The following is a 22246-nucleotide window of genomic DNA, read 5'->3' as shown; positions in this document are numbered from 1 at the left end:
GTATGCAGATCACTGTTGCTATTGGGATTTAGTCAGGGCCTGATGCTGCTGTCTTTGGACAAAACTTCCACTGACATCAAAAAGCGTTGCCTAATTAAGGCCTGAATGCCCACTTTGGTGGATTTTCCAGTCTCCTTACCAAACGCTCACAGCTGTGGGGAAAATGGTGCTTGTTTATAGGAAAAGTTTTAGTTAAGATTGCTCACTGGAGAGTTTCTTGCAGGACCTGGAGACAGATGGTAAATACTTTCTCAGTTCTACTGAGGGCAGAGATTATTCAGGGTGGGAACGCATTTGCCTTCTTCAACCAGTGTGATAGTCGCTCTTACCTTGTTTACTACCACTTTGATCAGGATGTGTTTAATATCTTACTTTTGCATGAATCTAGCAAGAAGTACCTCATCAAACTCTCCTGCCCAAAGCTTCCCTTATTTCCTTTCACATCACTGTGTGTTGGTGAGGCAGTTGGAAGGATTAAGCAAAAGTGGAGACTTGCGCGTACTTTGTATGTTGCCTTGTAATGCTTAAACTAAATTATTGGCCAGCTCTAGCAGTGCACTGAACAAACAGGGAGACATGTATTTAGCCTTTTTTGAGAATCTAAACCAGATAGGACCTTATTTCACACAAGAGATGAGTTCATGGCAGTGCAGCAGGAGATATCTAGAGTAGAAACTAATTTCTCTGTATATTGTTGTAAAAACAAATGATTAAATTATTAAAATAACTTCCTGACAAGCAATAAGAACACAGTGGCTTTGTCTGTTAGCCTTTTTCCCCTAAAACTTCCCATTGATTTTACTCTTCAGGTCTATGTAGAGAAGAACCCAGGAGCCTATGCTGTTTTAACCATCATGTCATCTAAGCATGTTCTGGGTAGATCTAGACAAGAGTGGTTAAAACACTGACATCTCTACAGTAGTGCTCCTGCTATTATATCACTTGTGGAACTGCACCAGTGGTAGCATCAGTCGGAAACAGCCAGAGAGCACATAAGTTACAGCTCCTATAACAGATCCTTATAAGGTGAGGAAACAAAACAATCAAAGGGGAACGTAAATGCAGTAATAAATTAAGACTTTTGGTGTTTTAGTTTTAAGGGAAATTTAAAATGTGAGTTCACTTGTGATTCAAAATGGACAGCCCTGGTGATTAAACACAGGACTCTTCCACACTACAGGTACAGTATTGACAATTCAAGCTATACATCGGGGTAGTCAATAAGCAGACTGCGGGCCCAATCTGGACCACCAGATGCTTTTGAATGGACCCCAAAATCTTTTTATTTACTTTAATTATTGTTGTTTCTATTATTTTCTTTTCTAGAGTCTGGACTTTGACTATACCTTGACCAAGAAATTTGGATCTTGAAAAAATGTATAGCAAGGGCAGCTAATTATGGGCTTCCTGTGCTGTCAGTGTTCCCCAGTCCTGTCTTGGAATGACCCATCTCTAGGGAATGAGAGAACTGTTCAGTTTCAATCACAAGTTGAATTTAGGCATCTCTGCTGTAGATACCATTTATTGCCTTTTGTGACCAGGTATTTTCATCAACCGGGAGCCAGACTCAGTGAGACTCAAATTATTTTCACACAGGTCACCAAATAACTGTTATGATGGTTTCATTTATTTTTTTTTTCTAATCGAGGCTGGATTTCAACCAGTAATTTCAGGGAGGCCAGTTATATGCTGATCCCCAATACCATTCAGTCCTTGTCATACATTTTATCATGAATCTAAAAAAGCATATATATAGTTTCTTACCTACTGCCTTCATTCCAATGGGATTCATTGCTTGTGTCCATTTTGTGCTGTGACAGAAATAGGACTGTAGGAAAAGCCTCAAGCAGGCTGGGTCCTGTCAGCAGAATTAGTCTTAATGGCAGGAGGAGGAGTGTTTTTATGTAGTAACTAGAGCAGGGGTTCTCAAACTGTCAGGACCCCAAACTGGGTAACAACCCCATTTTAATGGGGTCACCAAGGCTGGTGTTGGCCCTGAGCCCCAACAAGTCTCAAGCCCAAGCCCCACTGCCCAGGGCTAAAATTATATGCCTCCTGCCCCAGGGCAGAAGTCCTTGGGCTTCAGGTTTGGCCCCCCAACCCCACCCAGGATGGTGGGGCTCAGGCAGGTTGGTTCTTTGGTCCCCGTCCTGGAGTCTTGTAGTAATTTTTGTTCTCAGAAGGGGGTCACACTGTAATGAAGTTTGAGAACCGCTGAACTAGAATATTTCAATTAGCAGTAGGTTTGCGATCACTATGGCCATTCTTAAATGTTCAGCATTCTAATATCACATTAAAGTAATAGCTGCATTTTATTTCAAGAAGTGATGTTCCAACCCCATCGCTGTCTCCCAAATTCTTCATATTGACACCTTATGTGGTTAGAGTGTGAGGCATGCCATGGATTCACATTGAATGTTTGGAGCAATCCCCAGTGAAATCTGTACTCCATGAGACCAGGTAATCAGCACTGTTTCTGCATGTGTACATTAGCCAAATGTGTCTCAACATTTTTATTGAATTGAGTCTTTTTTGTAGGCAGTACTGTATGTGTACATAAAATACAGTATTTTGATATTCCAGCAAGATTAGTCTACCTTTTAAATAAGTTTCACCTGATGATATAACAAGCTATCTTTGAATACATTCCTTAACACTATTTTTCTCAATATATGGGAGCATATGTGTATAATTCCCATTAATGTGGCTGCCTTACACCTGTGAGATGTAAAGTGCACTCTAAAATTCATTGCAGAGCTGTCTTCTTTCACATAGCTCTGCTTCCTTCTCTTTGATTCTTCCTCTAAAGTTAAGGTGTTGAAATTCTCGCTTGATTTCCAGAAAAGATTTGTTTTTTGTCTCAGGAATGACAAAGAAGATGAAACTGGCAACCAACAAGCTTTCCAGTAAAAACACCACAAAGCAATACTGCTTCAGTCCATTCTAAAAGCAAAATACAGGATGTTTGAGATTAATTAAAAATTTATAGTAAATAATACCTAGTTAATTTTAGAAAATACTAACTCAGATACTGTTGACAGTCACTACCAGTGTCAAATCTAGGTTTTAAGTGAAAGGGTGAGCTGAAGCTCCATCTGTTCCCTATCTCTTTGTTGTATCATTAGCTGAAATGATCAATAGTATAGTTGGTGGTTTTTTTTATTTTAGAACACTTCAAATCTGCAGGGAGATGCCTAGCCCTACTAGCAGTCGACAACAGGAACCCCTCTCCTGGCTTAAGAGCCCACATAGTTACATAGGGAATGAATTCGGTGCCTGCCTTGCTCCACACAAAATGAGGAGTAGGAAGTGGTGCCTACAATGTAACATTTAGCCCACTGGTTAGACCACTTAGCTGGATGCAATTTGCCTTTCCCCAGATGGGGGGGGGGGGAATGAGGATTTGAACAGGAGTCTCCTACATTTCAGGAGAGTGCACTAACCACTGAGCTACAGGATATTTTGATCATAAACCTAACCTGGAGATTAGTTCTCCCTATACAGTCTGACTTTCTATTTATTTATTTATTTGTCTTCTGTTGTGTGTGTTTGTTTTATTTGTAGATAGCTTAAAATAAACTTGCCTACTAAGAGTGACTGACTCTAATAATACCTTTGTTGAAGGAGAGTTTTCACTTATCTTAAGTCTAAGCACTAAGTTCTTTATTGTATAAAGAAGAACAATTTCTGCATCTAGGAGAATTTATCTGCAAGAAGTCAAGTGGACATGAGTCAATTGAGAGAAGATGGTATATATAATGGATACGTACCACTATAAAGGGGAAGAGCATTCCTATTGTGAAGAAACTCAGCCAACTAACAGATCCTCCTATCATGTAAGCAGCAGGCCGTGAAGACTGTGTAAATAATTCAGCTGTCAGTGCATTTGTTATACCACCTGGGGATCAATTTCAGAAACAGAATAGGTTCTTATGGTAAGTGTGCATTTTCAGGGAAAGTTTCAAGCAAGAAAAAGATAATAGTTGCTTTTGAATATGCCATTGATGTAAAAGATATAGATAGATCTATATATAAATCCCTTTTGTTAACCAAATACTTTTTTTAAAATGTTCTTTTTAGACACTTTTTGATCCAGATTCTGATAACCCCTATTCACAATAAGGTGTATCCTCTTACAGATGTAGTCTTATTGATTTCAATGGGACTGCTCAAGGAGTAAGATACAACTTAGCATAAGTAAGGGCCTATTAAAAGTACAATGACAACAAGCCTCATAGAATAGTAGGACTGGAGGGGACCTCGAGAGGTCATCTAGTCCAGTCCTCTGCACTCAAGGCAGGACTAAGTATTATCTAGACCATCCCTGATAGGTGTTTGTCTAACCTGCTCTTAAAAATCTCCAGTGATGGAGATTCTACAACCTCCTTAGGCAACTTATTCCAGTGCTTAATTACGCTGACAGGAAGTTTTTCCTAATGTCCAACCTAAACGTCCCTTGCTGCAATTTAAGATCATTGCTTCTTGTCCTCACCTCAGAGGTTAACAAAAACAAATTTTCCCCCTCCTCCTTGTAACAGTTTTTAAGTACATCAAAAGTTATGTCCCCCTCTGTCTTTTCTTCTCCAGACTAAACAAATCAATTTTTTTAAATCTTCCGTCATAGGTCATGTTTTCTAGACCTTTAATCATTTTTGTTGCTTTTCTCTGGACTTTCTCCAATTTGTCCACGTCCTCCTTGAAATGTGGCATCCAGAACAGGACACGCTACTCCAGTTGAGGCCTAATCAGCATGGAGTAGAGCAGAAGAATTACTTCTGTCTTGCTTACAACATGCCTGCTACTATATCCCAGAATATTTGCTTTTTAGTTTTTGTTTTTTTAAGCGTTACACTGTTGACTCATATTTAGCTTGTGATCCTCTATGACTCCCAGATCCCTTTCCGCAGTACTGCATACTTGCTTCCTGTGTGATTTGGGTGCATCAGAGATACCAGAATGAAGGCCACTTCATGGTCCTGAAGAGAGCATACAGTGAAGGAATGCACTGTATCGGTCATATCGTCCTATGCCATTCTATGCATTTGGTTTATCTTAGCCAGAGCATCAGCATCCCTAGGGGAAGTATTAGCTGTCTTGTTTACACTACAGACAATATTGGCACTGTTTTAGAGATACATTTTAGGCAATTTTATAAACAAAAGTTCACTAATGTGCAATACCTGGACCTAACCCAAAGCTCAGGATGAAAGCAAATATAGAAGCCATGCTCAAATAAGGCACCCAGGGATACAGCTCCTGAAAAAAAGAGCATGAAAAGTACTTAGTTCAGATTTCAGTCATCATGTCTTAACATTTGGCTTAAAGTCAAAAGTGTTTAGCATTTGAACCCATAAATGACCACCTGAATAAATAACAGAAAATTGGTCATTGACTCAGATCTTTTAATTTAAGTTTAATTAGCGATCAGTAAATCAACAAGTGTCTTCGAAGAATGAGTGTCATGTATTTAAGTTAATCCCTGTACCTTGGTATACTACAGTGTATAAATGGAAAAAAAAATTAAAATCCCACAGCTACCATATTTTGTTGTAAATTGGTCAACTTCCATTTAGTCACTATCAGCCATTAATTGCTAGTAATAGCCAATTTCTTGTTTTTACTTTTAAAGCAATAAAATACTAGTCAATCAATTTCACAAATACTTATTAGCGCTTGAGTCCCCATTGTTAGTAATATTTATAATTAGTAGATGGAAAACTTTCCTTTGTCTGTAAAATCAAAGTAAAATTTTGTATTATTACTAGTTTAACTTTAATATAGTTTTATCACTGTTTAGCCTCCTACAGTGAAGCCCTATAATCCCATGGGCCCGTCTATTATCTAAGTGTCATTAAACACATAACTAGTGTGTACAAACTTTCTAGGCCCAAATAATGAAATAACGTTTATTTACATTAAAAGAGCAAAGGTTAGTGTGATGATGAAGCAGCACACTTATCAGAAACATATGAATGAATTTAGCTGTATAAAACCAAATTTCTATTGTATGTATTTTTGATACAACATTAGCAAGGATGGGAAGATTGGAGGCTATCTTTACAGAGGCAGAATTAAGGCAGTATGAGTACCTTAGTGGTGAACTTCCATACTTACAAATGTCTGAGTTTCTTGTAAATTTAAACATAAATCTGATTTGGTTGGCTTTTTAGTATTTCTTTTTATAACTACCGTATTCATATAGGACATTTACAGTTAAGTGACTGAAATGGACTCTCAAACTTAAGTTTATCTTTAGGTAGTATTTTATCTGGGAATTATTAATTTAAAGTTAGAAAGTATATTTTGTCATTATTTAATCCAACCAGCATTAGACATAGAGCTCCAGAATTTAGATGCAGGACCAAATTTTGGATGATAGCATTGTGATGTTTGAAAATACACTATGAGGTGCCAGAACCAAATTCAGAACTCTTGGGAATCCTGCCGTCAGTGCAATCAGAGGTTATTGGCTGCTAATCAATGGAAGCAGCCACTGTAATTCGGAACAAGGATAATCTGTATGAAATAGAAACTGCTGCTATTCACTGCTGTACATTTAATGTTTTCGGAAGGGCTGCTATAGGGTTATAAGATGTCATGACACCAGGAGCTTTTTGGCCAATATTTCAAAAGTGACTAGTGATTTTGCATGCCTCAGTTTCTGAGTGCCCAATTTGGAACACCTAAGAAAGTTCTGATCTTCAAAGAGGAGGAACAGAGCTCTTTCTGAACATCAGGCACCTTTAGTGATTTTTAGGTGCCCAAGCTGAGACAAAATCATTTTTTAAAAGTTTGGTCATGACCTACATTGTTGTTTAAACTGTGCAACTCTTGCTCCTTCTCTGACAGCCAAGAGAGGATGTTCTCCAATGTTAAAAGCTCTGCTGATCTATAATCTCACAGATTTTCAAACAGAAACAGTATTGCATTTCATGATGCACATGAGCTCTTCTTAATACCTGATACGTCAGGGAGAATGTTAACACTATGCACCAAAAGCTCATCAGGGTGTATCCTCCAATGATGAGCAGTCTTCTTCCCAGGTAGTCAATCAGCAAACCCTGGGGATAGAATATCACTTTTTCAGTTAACACTGATGCCACATTCCCACATCTCTCTTTTTCTATAATAAAAATAACCGGTATCGTAGAAGTAGAATTTGTCACTTACACAAGTGAGGGCTGTGAGGCATTCACAAGCTCCCGTGCCCAGAGTAACATATGGAATTTTTTCTGCAGGGATCCCAGCTTGTTTAAAAATGTAACTTGCATAGAAATAAATCTACAAGAAAATATCAACAGAGCTGTGCCAATGTGCTTGAGCAGTGAAATCATCAGTAAGAGGAAGAATCAGGCTCACACACTAAGCAGCCTTTGAGTAAATTGCATCCTATAACTTATTAAAACCATGAAAACGAAAAGGGAAATCTATAATTCAATCTCTAGGTAAATTTACTGCTAGCAAAAACAAATCTGATAGTCTGAACATTATCTTGTGAACAATATAAGAAAGAGTTTATGCCTGAGCCATGATACATTCTAGTGGGTGTGAGAGAGATCCCAGAAAGAGTGCAGCCTGCACTTCCATGCAAAGTTGGAGTGAGACCAGGGCTCAGGCACATTAGTTCAGAGACCTAGTGGGAGCACTGCTTATTCTGGAATCTGAACTCCAACCCTGCTCCCAGGGGCAAATGGGTTCCTCTTACAGTGTTCACCTGGCACTGGAAGTAGACCTTAGCTTAAAAAAAACAACAACATCCAAAGCATAAAGCCAAACCCAAAAGTAATTTGTCTAGGGGAAAAAAGAAATGGGAGAGATTCAGTCATGTGAAGTGAAGCAAGATGCAGTAACTTAAGTTTTGCTGTTTATGCAGCATGGGAGGGGATGATGGAGCTTTAATCATTTTGTCAGGTGCTAAAGACATAAATTCAAGCATTAGTAGGGCTCTTGCTCCAGGAAACCTACATATTATGCTGACTTTGGGTAGAGAGAGTTAAAAAACAAAGCAAAACAAACCTCCACTCTATCATCCAAATTTGGCATTAATATTTCCTGCTGTTTTTAGTTGAATCAGGCTTTTCCCTATCAGCTTCAGTAAAATAAAGAGTCTCTCCCTTCTCCTATATCCCGTGTTTCTGCCAGTTTCTAGACAGAGTTCCCTGATTTTAATGAAGGTCAAAGCCAGATGGAAATTAGACAGGCAAAACTTTAAAACAAATTGTTTGGCTTCTGAATAGTGAGGAATTCACTTACAGCATTTATCCCACTGAGCTGCTGGCCCATAGTCATCACAATCACAGTAATGAGCTGCCACTTTACACAGCGATCACCGAATAGTTGCCACGGTTTCTTGGGTTTCTCCCCATTTAAGGCAAAACGTTCTCTCTGTATATCTTCCATCTCCTCCTGGTAGTGCAAGGGCCCATGAAAACGCTTCAAAGCTAATAAGAAAAAATGATACGATAGCTCCATATGCCTCACCATACCTCCAAAATGACCTTAGCTTCTGAAAACCCATCTACTCTCCTCTGTGAGCTGACCTTTGCAGAGATATGAACAGAAACTGATTTTCAAGAGAAGCGGGGAGACAAGCCACTACTTTTTTTTGGTGGGGGGGGGTGAGCTGTTTGGTGGAGGTTAGTGTTCCTTTTTTTTTTTTTTTTTTGGTGGGGGACTGGAGAGAGACTTAATGGAACTATTTACACAAGAAGCATAACCCATATTTTAAAGTGTTTTCCTAATAGAAACATTAGGCTCCCACTTCAATCTGTGAATAAAAAAAAAGGGCTCTAAATAGCTGAAAGGGAAGTACTGAGTACATCATATCTCTTGTTATGCCAATTGTTATGTTATGCCAATGGAATATGTTTAATGGACTAAAGTAAAGAGACAGAGACATTTTCCTGTGTGAGCTCTTTTGAGAATATAGTGCTTGTCTGGTTTCACCCACACAGTTGTTATTGGGACATTTAGTGCACTGGAGGAGGTTGTGATAGGCATGTGTAGGATCCATGGATCTTGAAAGGTATGTTGTATGTGGTGTAGCAATGGAAATATGTCTGCAGATTTTGCATCTGTTGTTCTGGCAAGGTCTGGTGAGGCTTTGAATTGGTGTGTCCTGGTCTGTGGGAAGCTTGCAGGAGAGGTTGGGGGCAGGGCCAGCTTTAGGCCGATTCCCCGGAATCAGGCCCCGCACCCGCGCGTAAGAGGGCCCTGGTCCAGGTGGTCTTCGGCGGCATTTTGGTGTCGGGGGTCCACTCTGGGGGGTCTTTGGCGGCATTTTGGTGGCGGGGGGTCCGCTCCGGGGGTCTTTGGCAGCATTTCGGTGGGGGGGGGTCCTTCAGTGCCGCGGAAGACCCGGAGCGGACCCAGTGCCGCCGAAGCCCCGGACCACCGCCAGGTATTTGAATCGGGCCCCAAGGGTCATAAAGCCAGCCCTGCTTGGGGGCTTGTTTGAAGTCCAGAAATGGGGTTTCAGGAAAGGCTTCTTTCATGATGAGTTCCCCATCAACTATGGGTTGTAGTTGTTTGATGAGACACTGTGTGGGTTCCAGCATGAGGTGGTAGGCGACTACTGGGGTGTGTAGTCAGAGGGGGCTTTATTTCTATATTGAAGCAGGTTCTCTTGGGATATTCAGGTAGCCAACCTCAATTCCCAGTCTCTGTTTAGGCCAGAGTTAATTGTATCTAATTTGCATATTAATTTGAGTTCAGCAGTCTCTCTTTGGAGTCTGTTTTTGAAGTTTTTTTGTTGCAAAATTGCCACCACAGAGACTGGGAATGGTTGGGTCATTACACTAATTGAATCTATTTCCCTATGTTAAGTTCTCCTCACACCTTCTATGGGTCATCTCAATTATCACTTCAAAGTTTTTTTTTCTCTTGCTGACGATAGCTCATCTCAATTGATTGGACTCTTCCAGTTGGTATGCATACTTCCACCTTTTCATGTTCTCTGTATATATAAATATCTCCTGTCTGTGTGTTCCATTCTATGCATCCGAAGAAGTGAGCTGTAGCCCACGAAAGCTTATGCTGAAATAAATTTGTTAGTCTCTAAGGTGCCACAAGTACGCCTGTTCTTTTTGCGGATACAGACTAACACGGCTGCTACTCTGAAACCTATGAAATGGATGTATTTGGGGTGGATCTTTGAGGGTTTGTCCATTGTCTTGTAAATATTTAAGGCAGGCAGCTCTGCATCTTTGTGAGGGATGTTGGTATATAGGGAAGTGACATCCATGGTGGTGAGGATGGTGTTCTGAGGGAGGTTGTTAATATTGCACAGTCTGTGGAGGAAGTCGGTTGTACTCTAGAGAAGCTGGCCCTTTGTGTGGTGAATGGTTTGAAGATGCTTTCTTTGAGTCCCAATATTCCTTCAGTAAGAGTGTCATGGCCAGATATGATGGGTCTGCCTGGGTTCCCTTGTTTGTATATCTTGGGAGGCATGCAGAAGATCCCTGGGGTGGGTTTGTGGGGGAAGAGTTTGTAGAGTTTCTCTTGGAGTTGTTTGAGGAAGGATTTGATTATATCCTTAAGTTCCTGGGTAAATAGTGGTGTAGGGTCTTCTTTGAGTTCTTTATAGTAGGTGATGTCAGAGAGTTGTCAGTTGGCCTCATTAACATAGTCATCACAATTAAGGACTATGATGATGACCACTTTGTCTGGGGCTGGATTTCAGGAACTGTGTGTCTTTTTCTCTTGATGGTGGAGAGATGATGGTGGATGTGATGTTTGTTAAGGATATCACAGTCAATTTTTTTTCCTGAAGCAATCAATGTAATGATCAAAAATGTGGTTTCATCAGCTCTGTGGTGTCCAGTCAGATTATTCTTTTTTCTTATAATTGTCAACAGGTACATGGTAAACGTGAGTGATGTCGTCATTGCTGTTAAAGAATTCTTGGAGGCAGAGACAGTGGAAGAACTCTTCTAGTTCTCCATATGTTAGGATGGTATCAGGTTCTGTGGTGGAGCAGAAGCTCAGTCTCTTAGAGAGTACAGATAATTTAGCTCCAGGATTGGGTATCTTGATAAATTGATGATGTTTGGGTGTCATGTAGTGTCCATGTGGTGGGACTGGTGCCATGGTTTCTCCCAAAGGTGATGTTCTGTGGGTGTGGAGTAGTTGTAATTGGTATCACTTTTTGTTTTTGTGTTGGATGACTGTCATCAGGGTATTTAGTTGTTTTGGATTTCTCGCATGATTTCCATGTAACTTCCCTAGTATACCTGTTGTATACCTCATCCATTGCACTAAATCCAGCAATAACAACTATGAGGGTGAAACCAGGCAATCGCTATGCTCGTGAATGAACTCACACAGAAAATGATAAAAGACAAAAACACCCTATTACATGTGGATGAATACTTTTCATAAAATGATCACTCTATATCTGATCTATCAGTCCTCATCCTCAAAGGAAACTTGCACAACTTTGAAAAGAGGAGCTTAAATTCATTACTTTGCTAGGCACTAAAAATCATGGACTGAGGGCCACTCTATCTTGAATGGTTCCTTAGAATATGTGTTGTTTCAGAGTAGCAGCTGTGTTAGTCTGTATCCGCAAAAAGAACAGGAGTACTTGTGGCACCTTAAAGACTAACAAATTTATTTTAGCATGAGCTTTCGTGAGCTACAGCTCACTTCTTCGGATGCATAGAATGGAACACACAGACAGGAGATATTTATACATACAGAGAACATGAAAAGGTGGAAGTATGCATAACAACAGGAAAAGTCTAATCAATTGAGATGAGCTATCATCAGCAGGAGGAAAAAAAACTTTTTGAAATTAAGATGGCCCATAGAAGGTGTGAGGAGAACTTAACATAGGGAAATAGATTCAATTAGTGTAATGACCCAACCATTCCCAGTATCTGTTTAGGCCAGAGTTAATTGTATCTAATTTGCATATTAATTTGAGTTCAGCAGTTTCTCTTTGGAGTCTGTTTTTGAAGTCTTTTGTTGCAAAATTGCCACCTTCAAGTCTGTCACTGAGTGGTTAGAGAGGTTGAAGTGTTCTCCCACTGGTTTTTGAATGTTATGATTCCTGATGTCAGATTTGTGTCCATTTATTCTTTTGCGTAGAGACTGTCCGGTTTGGCCAATGTACGTGGCAGAGGGGCATTGCTGACACATGATGGCATATATCACATTGGTAGATGTGCAGGTGTACGAGCCCCTGATGGCGTGTCTGATGTGATTAGGTCCTATGATGGTGTCACTTGAATAGATATGTGGACAGAGCTGGCATCGGGCTTTGTTGCAAGGATAGGTTCCTGGGTTAGTGTTTATGTTGTATGATGTGCGGTTGCTGGTGAGTATTTGCTTCAGGTTGGGAGGCTGTCTATAAGCGAGGACTGGCCTGTCTCCCAAGATCTGTGAGAGTGAGGGATCATCTTTAAGGATAGGTTGTAGATCTTTGATGATGCGCTGGAGAGGTTTTAGTTGTGGGCTGTAGGTGATGGCTAGTGGCGTTCTGTTATTTTCTTTTTTAGGCCTGTCCTGTAGTAGGTGGCTTCTGGGTACTCTTCTGGTTCTGTCAATCTGTTTTTTCACTTCAGCAGGTGGGTATTGTAGTTTTAAGAATGCTTGATAGAGATCTTGTAGGTTTTTATCTCTGTCTGAGGGATTGGAGCAAATACGGTTGTATCTTAGAGCTTGGCTGTAGACAATGGATCGTGTGGTGTGTCCGGGATGGAAGCTGGAGGCATGTAAGTAAGTATAGCGGTCAGTGGGTTTCCGGTATAGGGTGGTATTTATGTGACCATCGCTTATTAGCACAGTAGTGTCTAGGAAATGGACCGCTTGTGTGGATTGGTCTAGAATATGTGCTAACTACTTATGCTAAACAATCTGTACCACCTTGCATTTAGCTGTGAGTGAGGCTGGCTGGGAATACCTTTCTCAGACCTGAAGAAGAGCTCTGTGTGGCTTGAAAGCTTGTCTCTCTCACAAACAGAAGTTAGTCCAATAACAGATATTACCTCACCCACCTTGCCTCTCTAATATCCTGGGACCAAAATGACTACACAACTACATTGCTTAAGGTAAAGCAAACAGATAACTTTTCTGAAGTAATATAGATACAATCAAAAGTTGTTAGGTAGCAAGACAGAAATGTTTGTACAAAAGCTCATGTTCATCTCAGAGTCCAGAAAATCAGTTTCTTTGTATTCCTCAATATTAAATATGCTATCAAGTGAAATGTTGTCTATTGAAGTGAAAGAGAAGAACATTAATGATCATGCAGGGAAGAGATTTTCAATGCTATTGTCGTTATTGAACCATAACTGTGATAATTTGTTCCAAATCTCCAGCAGCTCTTTAACATTAACTGCATTCAGGCGCAATCTCTGTTCCTCCTTAGAGCCCCATATTAGCAAATCAGTGATTATGCCATTAAAAACAATTGAAAGGAAAAGACTTGAACTTCAATAAGAAAACTGTAACCTTCAATGGAACACAAAATGCACAATTTGAAGAAATTATTGAAGCTCTTTGCCCTGGATCTATTCCTCTACAAAGTTGAACTCATAGGTCCACTACCAGATGCTTTAAGTGAAGAAACTGAGGGAAAATTAAAGGGAGAGCGAAAGCTTTTCATTTATCTGTGCAGACAATGCAAATAACATTTTAAAAGAAAGCTCAACCAGAACTTCTGAAGTATGTAGGTTCAGCAAACTAATTATGCCTCAGTGGTAAAGAAATAACTAACCAGTCCTAAAGTGGGTCATAAAATTTCAAAAATTCTTCTGCAACCACTGTTAGCCTCAATGATTGAAGAGAGAGGTTTGGTGCTGCAGCTTCCCATTGGTACTTCAGTGAAACTCTCAGGAAAATGATGTCTCCAGAAACTGGAAATTTAAATTTGCATAGAGCACTAGGAGGATTTGGGTCAAATCATAGCACTAATTTTACACAACAAGGGACTCCACAGAGAAGCACTGTACTTACAAAACAATAAGGTTTCAAGAGGTGTCACTGTCTCTATGAAAATCTAGCTTGATTTAAATAAAAAACAACTGGAACCACACAAGTAAAAATCTAGAAAAATAATTCAGCGACATTATGGAACCTGATACTTAGTCAATTTGATTGTTCCCAAATCCAAAGGTCTTCATTTGATCCCAGAACAGGAACAAAAGCCTGATGGGATGTAATCCTTTGTTCCTTGCTTCTCTTTTATCATTTTAAACTGAAGATCCAGATCCAGATCAGGCTATGTCTACACTACACAGCTTTTAGCGACAGGGCTGTGTTGCTACAGTTGTGCGGCTAAAAGTCATGCAGTGTAGCCGCTGTTTGTCAGCTCTCCTGCGACAAAAAACTTCCACCCACAATAAGCAGCATTTGCGTTGTCAGCACGAGAGCGCTCCTACCAACAACATGCTGTTCATACTGGCACTTGTCACGGCAAAACTTGTCTTTCAGGGGTGAGGGGGTTTAACACTAAAAGACAAAAGTTTTGTCGTTCAATTGCCAGTGTAGACATAGCCTCAGTGTCCTTTACAAACACAGATGTGGGGCTGTGTCAGAGACATTGCATCAAAATGATGGAACAATGTGGAAGTAAAGCAATGGAAGACAGTACAGACACATCCTGGATCATGTAAAAAAATTTTAAAGATCCGTACTCCTGCCCAGCCTGTTCAGCGTAAGTTGAGGATGTTTTATCACATGGGATTGGTGAAGCTGAAACTTCACAACAGGCTTGGTGCTGAAAAATCCAATTAGTTAGTAAAAATGTATAAAAGAGAGAGTGGTAAGTCTAACTGGTTAATAGAATAAAGACTAAACCTATTGTGTTTGTGTTCTCATCAGAACACTTTTGATTTTGGATAGTGACTACCTTTTTATATTTGCTTTTAAAAAGAATCAGAAAGGGCTAGATTCTGATATCCTTACTCAACTCGGCTAGTATCCTACTCCTTAAGTGGCTCCATTATTTCCATGGGACTGCTTGAGGAGTAAAGAACTATCCAAGGTGAGGATATCAGAATCTAGTCTGTGTTAGGTGTTTTCATTATTTAAAACCTCTATTTTTTTAATTATTTGTTTTCTTTCAAAGTAAAGAGCTGTTTTGTTACCAGGTTGAGGAAAATCACAACCACTTTGGGCCTCTGTTTCTGGTTTGTGTTATGATGCGTGGGCTTCACCTGCACATTTGTGGGATGCTTGGCACCTGTTAAGGTAATAGGTAATAAGTGGAGATATATCAACCTCCTAGAACTGGAAGGGACCTTGAAAGGTCATCAAGTCCAGCCCCTGCCTTCACTAGCAGGACCAATTCTTGCCCCAGATCCCTAAGTGGCCCCCTCAAGGATTGAACTCACAACAGTAGTATAAGGGCCCTACCATCAATCCAACCCTAACCCCGCCCCTAGCCCCGCCCCTTGACCCCTGAAGCCCCTCCCACCTGTCACCGGAAGTCCCACCCTCTGGGGGTATTACTTCCGGGGTCAAGATGGCCACATGACCGGAAGTGAGGTGGGTCATGTGACCCCTCTAAGAACTCCTCCCACCCCCCTCTACCAATCAGGAGGGGTTTCGTCCCGGAAGGACCACCCCCCAGAAGAGATTTGCCCAATCAGGGTGACTTCCGGGGCGGGTGACCGGAAGCGAAGTGGGTCATGTGACCCCTCTAAGAACTCCTCCCACCCCCCTCTACCAATCAGGAGGGGTTTCGTCCCGGAAGGACCACCCCGAGAAGAGATTTTCCCAATCAGGGTGACTTCTGGGGGGTGGCCACATGACCGGAAGCGAGGTGTGTCATGTGACCCCTCTAAGAACTCCTCCCACCCCCCTCTACCAATCAGGAGGGGTTTCGTCCCGGAAGGACCACCCCGAGAGGAAATTTTGCCCAATGAGGGTGACTTCTGGGTTGGGGTGAGCGGGCCGGAAGTGGGTCGTGTGACCCCTCTAAAAACTCCTCCCACCACCCTCTACCAATCAGGAGGCGTTTTGTCCCGACAGGACCACCCCGAGAGGAGATTTTGACCAATCGGGGTGACCCCTCTAAGAGCTCCTCCCAAGGCCCTCCGCCAATCCGAGTGCAGCACCATTACCCCATAAGTCCCAGCGCCGGACAGAGGAGGCCATTTCTTACCAAGCACACGTGTTTTAGAAAAGCGTGGAAAGGCTGCCGAGAGAAACATGGACTCCTTCACCACCCCCGTCAGAACTTCGGACTTTGTTTTAGCCCCGAGGGTCTTTGACCGTCCACGGAAAAGACGTTACATCAGCGACAGTTCTGAGGAGGAGGGTGTGACTTTGGGGAGCCCTTTGGCCCAGCCGTTGTTGGATACGCCGGACCCCGACCCCAAAACCCTCGTGAGACACCCCGAGGAGCCTGATGGTCTCTCTTTGTCCACCCCCTCAGATTGCCACTCGGGAGAGTCACCGGTGGACAAGGCAAACGGAAAAGACAGCGCTCAGGTAAATGAATGATTAAGAAACGACAGTAGAAGAGGGGGTAATGAGGCTAGGAATGGGGTTTGTGTAAAAAATTAAAGAAAACCAACCAAGCAGCTGGAGTACTTACACTGTTTCTTCTTTTTTTTGAAAATTTTTAGCAGCTCGACGATGCCTTTCTAGAGGACCCAGAGCCCCTGGACAGCGTTGCATCAAGCAGCGAAGATGAACCGGGCCCACCATGTTTTTGCTCAACACCAATACAAATTGTTGAAGAGGGCTCCGAGGATGATGGGTTTGAGGAATTTAGGAGGAGGCTTGGCATAGAACTATCCGAGCCAGTGCCACGTCATGAGCGTAAAAAAGTTATGCGGACTATTGTACGCGTTGCTGTTTATGCTGTTCTTAAACATTGCCTTAGGGAAAAGCTTTTTGAAGATTGTGAGGGCTGTGTCATAGATGCGCCAGCCCAACGACACCATGACTGTGTGACTTGGACTTCAGTGGATATAAACTGCAAGCTCCGGGCCCTGTGTGCTGAGCTGTGTTTGGAAAGCTTATTAAACACTGTTATTGCCACAGGTTATGCTATGCAATGTCTGTACCTAACCCAAGAACATTTAGCACAAGGGGTGACTTTGATAAATGCTGTGCAATTCAGTGAAGACCCTGACCGTGTTTTAAAGAAAATGACCAAGCCGGAAGATGCCTGCTTACAACGTTATATTGATCGTCTAGTTCGCACAAAAAGTTACAGAACCCTGCTTAAGAAAAAGACTATTTGTAAGAAATCTAAAAGGCTTAAGTTAGAGAATGGTGAGGAGGCAAACATGCGATATAAAACTTGGTAGCTGTAAATTTAAAAAAAAAGGGGGTTGTGATTATTGTGTTTTGTTAGAAGGCCTTTTGCCCTTAAGTTTTAATGAAGCATCTTGGTTTGTTTTGAAGGAGTTGTATGTCTTTTTAAAATAAAATAGTTTGTGAGAATTAGCTTTTGTGTTTTTGTGCTTGTGTGTGAAATGTATGTTGTGGGAGGGGGGGGGGAAATATCCTTAAAAAAAAAAAAATGTGCTTACAATAAAAAAAAAAAATAGAGCCAGGACTAGTTCAGACATGTTTGAGTATAATACAGTTAATATGGAGATATACTTATCTCATAAGACCTGCCTTTTTACTAGCAGGACCAAATATTCATTTTTACCCCAGATCAAGGATTGAACTTACAACCCTGGGTTTACCAAACCATTACTCAAACCACTGAGCTATCCAGGCTCTGTTGAAATGAATGGATTTAAGCATACACAACCCTCACCCCCACAACCCAGCTCACAAAAGGGTGTGTTGCAGTTTACCTGTGGTGATTAAATTAACCTTTTAGCAACTATTTGAAAAACAATGGGCATGAGAGGCTATAAAAATCTTAGCTGTGCTGGAGTTTGTCCTTTTTAACAGAAAACCTTCTTGGAGAGCTGCTGGACTCAAAAAGAGGTAAGACCTTGTGCCTTTAACTCTGAAACTATAAAGCCACTTTTTGCCCAGGCTGTCTTAGTAAATAATGGTGCCTGTATGTATTTCAGGGGTGGATCTGTTTAGCATGGAACCAGGCCAAGGTAAAAACCATTTTAACTATAGTTGTGCTTAATACTGTTAAAAAAAAAAAGAAAAGTATTACCCAGGTTGTATAGGGATTTGGTGGTAATACTAACATGTTTCTGCTTGCTCTATAACCTGAAGGCACACATGGGGGGGAACAGAACAATCATGTCCCTGCAACACTTTATCCCATAGTAAAATGTCACTTTTTTTGCAACTGCCTTTTAAATGCATGGTTTGGGGCTTTTTTCTTGTTTGTTTGAAAAGTAACATGTGGCTTTTTGAAAAAAGTGTGTGTGGCTGCAAGCATGATTTGGTGTGTTATAAAGCTGGGGCATAGGTTTTTTAAAAAGTATTTGGTTTTTTAGTGTAAATAATGTGGGTGTTTTATGGGGACGGCCGAATCACACGTGGGTTTTTAAATGGATTGTTTGTTTTTTTTCTTGTTTGTTTGAAAAGTAACATGTGGCTTTTTGAAAAAGTGTGTGTGGCTGCAAGCATGATTTGGTGTGTTATAAAGCTGGGGCATAGGTTTTTTAAAAAGTATTTGGTTTTTTACTGTACATAATGTGGGGGGTTTATGGGGAAGGCCCAAACACACATGGGTTTTTAAATGCATGGTTTTTTTTTTTTCTTGTTTGTTTGAAAAGTAACATGTGGCTTTTTGAAAAAAGTGTGTGTGGCTGCAAGCATGATTTGGTGTGTTATAAAGCTGGGGCATAGGTTTTTTTAAAAGTATTTGGTTTTTACTGTACATAATGTGGGGTTTGAGGAGGGGGAAGGCCCAAACACACATGGGTTTTTAAATGCATGGTTTTTTTTTTCTTGTTTGTTTGAAAAGTAACATGTGGCTTTTTGAAAAAGTGTGTGTGGCTGCAAGCATGATTTGGTGTGTGTGTGTTATAAAGCTGGGGCATAGGTTTTTTTAAAAGTATTTGGTTTTTACTGTACATAATGTGGGGGGGAAGGCCCAAACACACATGGGTTTTTAAATGCATGGTTTTTTTTTTTCTTGTTTGTTTGAAAAGTAACATGTGGCTTTTTGAAAAAAGTGTGTGTGGCTGCAAGCATGATTTGGTGTGTGTGTTATAAAGCTGGGGCATAGGTTTTTTTAAAAGTATTTGGTTTTTACTGTACATAATGTGGGGGGGAAGGCCCAAACACACATGGGTTTTTAAATGCATGGTTTTTTTTTTTTCTTGTTTGTTTGAAAAGTAACATGTGGCTTTTTGAAAAAAGTGTGTGTGGCTGCAAGCATGATTTGGTGTGTGTGTTATAAAGCTGGGGCATAGGTTTTTTAAAAAAGTATTTGGTTTTTTACTGTACATAATGGATTTTTTTTTAAAAAGCAGTTTTGGTTTTTATTTTGCAAAATAAGATGTTTTTAAAAATTGTTTGTTGTAGGGCCAAAAATGGATTATTTTGTGGTAAAGCTATGATTTTTTTAAAATAGAAAAACACCCTACTGAATGAAATATATAATTTTTAAGTTTTACAAGATGGTTTTATGTGTTTGCTCACAGTACAGTCAAAACATGAGAAATCCTTAGACCAGAGGGAAAACAAACTCAAAAGAAAAAGGAAGGAGACGGCTGAAAAGGAAAATTCACCAGCATCAGTGACTGAAGGATGCATGAAGCCCTGTAAATATACTTTGCTTATTGGTTTAGTTGTTCTATGATCTTTGTATTTTAAGTAAATACATAGGTATGGGTGAGAGAGTAGATGGTAAAGTTCAGTTTTTTGTAAAATGTTATGGTTTTTTTCTCCCTCATAGGCAGGGGCAACCTTTCTGAAAATGCTGTTGTCAGCGCTACAAGGACAAGGACACCTCCTCCAGAACCACTAAAGAACCAGGAATCTGCTTTGAGACCTTTAACAACGCAAAACAGCCCAGATCTCATATACGTGAAACCCAAGGACAAAACAAAAGACTCTGGTAAAAAACCACCACACAAACACAACTCCAGTTCCTCAGCGGTCACCGCCACACCAAGCCCTGAGGAAACTGTGAGCGAAAATGCCCACGTTCACAACCCCAGAGCACGCACTCTAGGGGTTCTGAAGGTGCGCAGACCTGGAGCATGTAGTGTATGGGCTCCATATAAAAAACCATGGACTAGAAGCTTCTGCAATGCCGAGGTGCTGCAACCACACAAACACGATTCCAGTTCCTCAGCGGCCACAGCCACACCAAGCCCTGAGAAAACTGTGAGTGAAAATGCCCACGTTCACAAACCCGGAGCATGCGCTCTAGGGGTTGTGAATAAAACACCGAGCACTGACAAAACATTCTCCCAAAACCATAAGCTCGCCGCAGCTCCCCCGAGTTCTAGTGTTTGGGAAGAGTTTGATGCTTCCATCAGAAAAGTGATGGATGCTGTATCCTTGGGGAGTCTAAAAGAACGGCCTTCTAGAAAGACTTGGGAAAAATATGATTCTTTGTTCAGAGCAATGCTGAAAGACAGGAGGGTTGGAAAGGGTGTCTCTAAGCAGGCATGACTAGTCGTGGAAAGGGGCCTGGGTAAAAGGGGCACCCTCCAGGGTTCACACCAGCTCATGTGTAAACAAAAGGGGGGACAGCGCTTGGGGGATAAACAGATGGCTGCCAAAAAGTTCCAGGCCAGGGTGGTTGTAAAACTTTTAAAAAGGGCTAAAGAGTTCATGAGGAAAAAAAAACAAAAAGAGATGCCTCCTACTGGAGGCTCTCAGACTGGCTTCTCTGAAAATGGGGAGATGGAATCAGACTCTGGTTTAGTAAATTCCCCAGAGGGCTCTCTAGATGGGCCCCGTTCCTCTCCCAATGACCCTCAAATAGCATCTGATGTAGAAGATGTCGCTAACGATCCTGTAGAGGAACCCCCAAGTAACCCCGAAAATGCAGAGGTGTATATGGAAAGAGTGAGAAGTTGGCAACGTGAATTACTTAGATTCGGGGGGTCGGTATATTGTGAGGAATTTCGTTTTGTCAACCTTGAGCAAATAAATTCAGCTCAGCAGGTTGTTGAAGCCATACACCGGGGAATACAGTCGGTCCTCGATGACATTAATGGTAGGGTAGGCCCTGATGATTACGTTCAGTTACGTTTAGAGAGCCGTAATTTAGCTAACGCTTTGTTTTCAGTCAGAAGAACTAGGGATGAGCTATCTGCTGAGGATTTCTTAAATCACACCTCAAAGCTGCTACAGAGCAATAGAGAGTTGCATCTCGATGGGACATTGCGCCTTGTTGTGACAGTTGTAAAAAACAGGGGTGGGGGTGCTCAGAGTTTTAAATTCTATTCTGAGTAGTCAAATTATTCATAAAAAAAGACAGTGTTTGGTAGACCTGACTTACGCCGGTACCAATCTGTGTTTTGCGGGTGGCCTTTTGGCCGTCATGTCCGATCGTAAACCTACGGACGCGAAATTGTTAGCGGAGGCGAGAAAGTTGCATGAGCAACTGGGGTGGTCAGATCAAAAAAAGGTTCTGTTGAGTGACGAGCAAAGTTTGAACAGCATTTAGGAGTGAACATACAGGTGGTGCTGTATACGGAAAAAGGTGGCTGGGGCTTTTTCAAAACAGGAGGCCTAGCGTACCCCAAGACTTATTTCATCCTGTTGCACGATGAGCATTACTATGGAGTTCTGATGTGAAAAAGTTGTTCGAGCGAAAAATTATTGTGAGTTTTGCCATACGGTGTACAGTCACGACCACTCTTGCAGGTATCGTTGCCGCCTCTGCTTGAGTGTAACGTGCTCAGACAGCGTGGGCGTGCAGCTGCGGTGTCCTAGCTGTAGACTGTATTGTCGATCCAAAGAGTGTTTAGACAGACATGTCGACTGTGCGTCAAAAACCAAGTTGAATGCCTGTCTAAAACTTTATGTGATAAGTGTCAGTCTTACGTGAACAAGCGGCATAAGTGTAAAGGAGACGATGTAAGCAGTGTCAGGGTTCGATCGTTGGTGATGTAGACAGTCACTTTTGCTTTATGGATAGCCTTAGAAAGCCTGAATCCTCAGAAAAGTATATCTTTATGATTTCGAATGCATGCAGGAGACTGGGGTGCACACTCCCAATTACATTTTTGTTACGCCCTTAAAGCCCAAAAATCCTGGGAATTTAAGGGCGATGAGTGTCTGTCTGTCTTTGTTAAGACCTTTATCGGCAAAGAGTTTCGGGACTACACGTTCCTAGCGCACAATTCCAAAGGTTATGATGATTTCATCGTTAGGCAGTTACTGAAGGAAAAGATGT

General features: G+C 41.2%; 1 protein-coding gene and 1 long non-coding RNA gene across 2 annotated transcripts in view; one reads left to right on the top strand and one right to left on the bottom strand.

Moving 5' to 3' along the window:
• The first annotated feature begins 1777 nt into the window (after positions 1-1777).
• Positions 1778-22246, top strand: part of LOC120386122 — a 42467-nt gene continuing 21998 nt past the window's right edge. Inside the window, exons 1-2 of the long non-coding RNA XR_005589542.1 lie at positions 1778-2460; positions 3698-3836. This is a non-coding gene — a long non-coding RNA (uncharacterized LOC120386122). The remainder of the gene's footprint in view (positions 2461-3697; positions 3837-22246) is intronic.
• LOC120386119 (solute carrier family 2, facilitated glucose transporter member 11-like) overlaps positions 2589-22246 on the bottom strand; it is a 47352-nt gene continuing 27694 nt past the window's right edge. The window contains exons 7-12 of the mRNA XM_039505005.1: positions 8254-8441; positions 7171-7281; positions 6960-7061; positions 5181-5256; positions 3771-3898; positions 2589-2943 (exon numbers count right to left, since the gene is read on the bottom strand). Coding sequence (XP_039360939.1) covers positions 2740-2943; positions 3771-3898; positions 5181-5256; positions 6960-7061; positions 7171-7281; positions 8254-8441 — 809 coding nt within the window. The 3' untranslated portion in view covers positions 2589-2739. The remainder of the gene's footprint in view (positions 2944-3770; positions 3899-5180; positions 5257-6959; positions 7062-7170; positions 7282-8253; positions 8442-22246) is intronic.

This window comes from Mauremys reevesii, linkage group 18 (genome assembly GCF_016161935.1).
Source record: "Mauremys reevesii isolate NIE-2019 linkage group 18, ASM1616193v1, whole genome shotgun sequence".
Classification (NCBI taxonomy): Eukaryota; Metazoa; Chordata; order Testudines; family Geoemydidae; genus Mauremys; species Mauremys reevesii.
The sequence above is the reverse complement of the archived record's forward strand: the minus strand, read 5'-3'. Positions and strand labels throughout refer to the sequence as shown.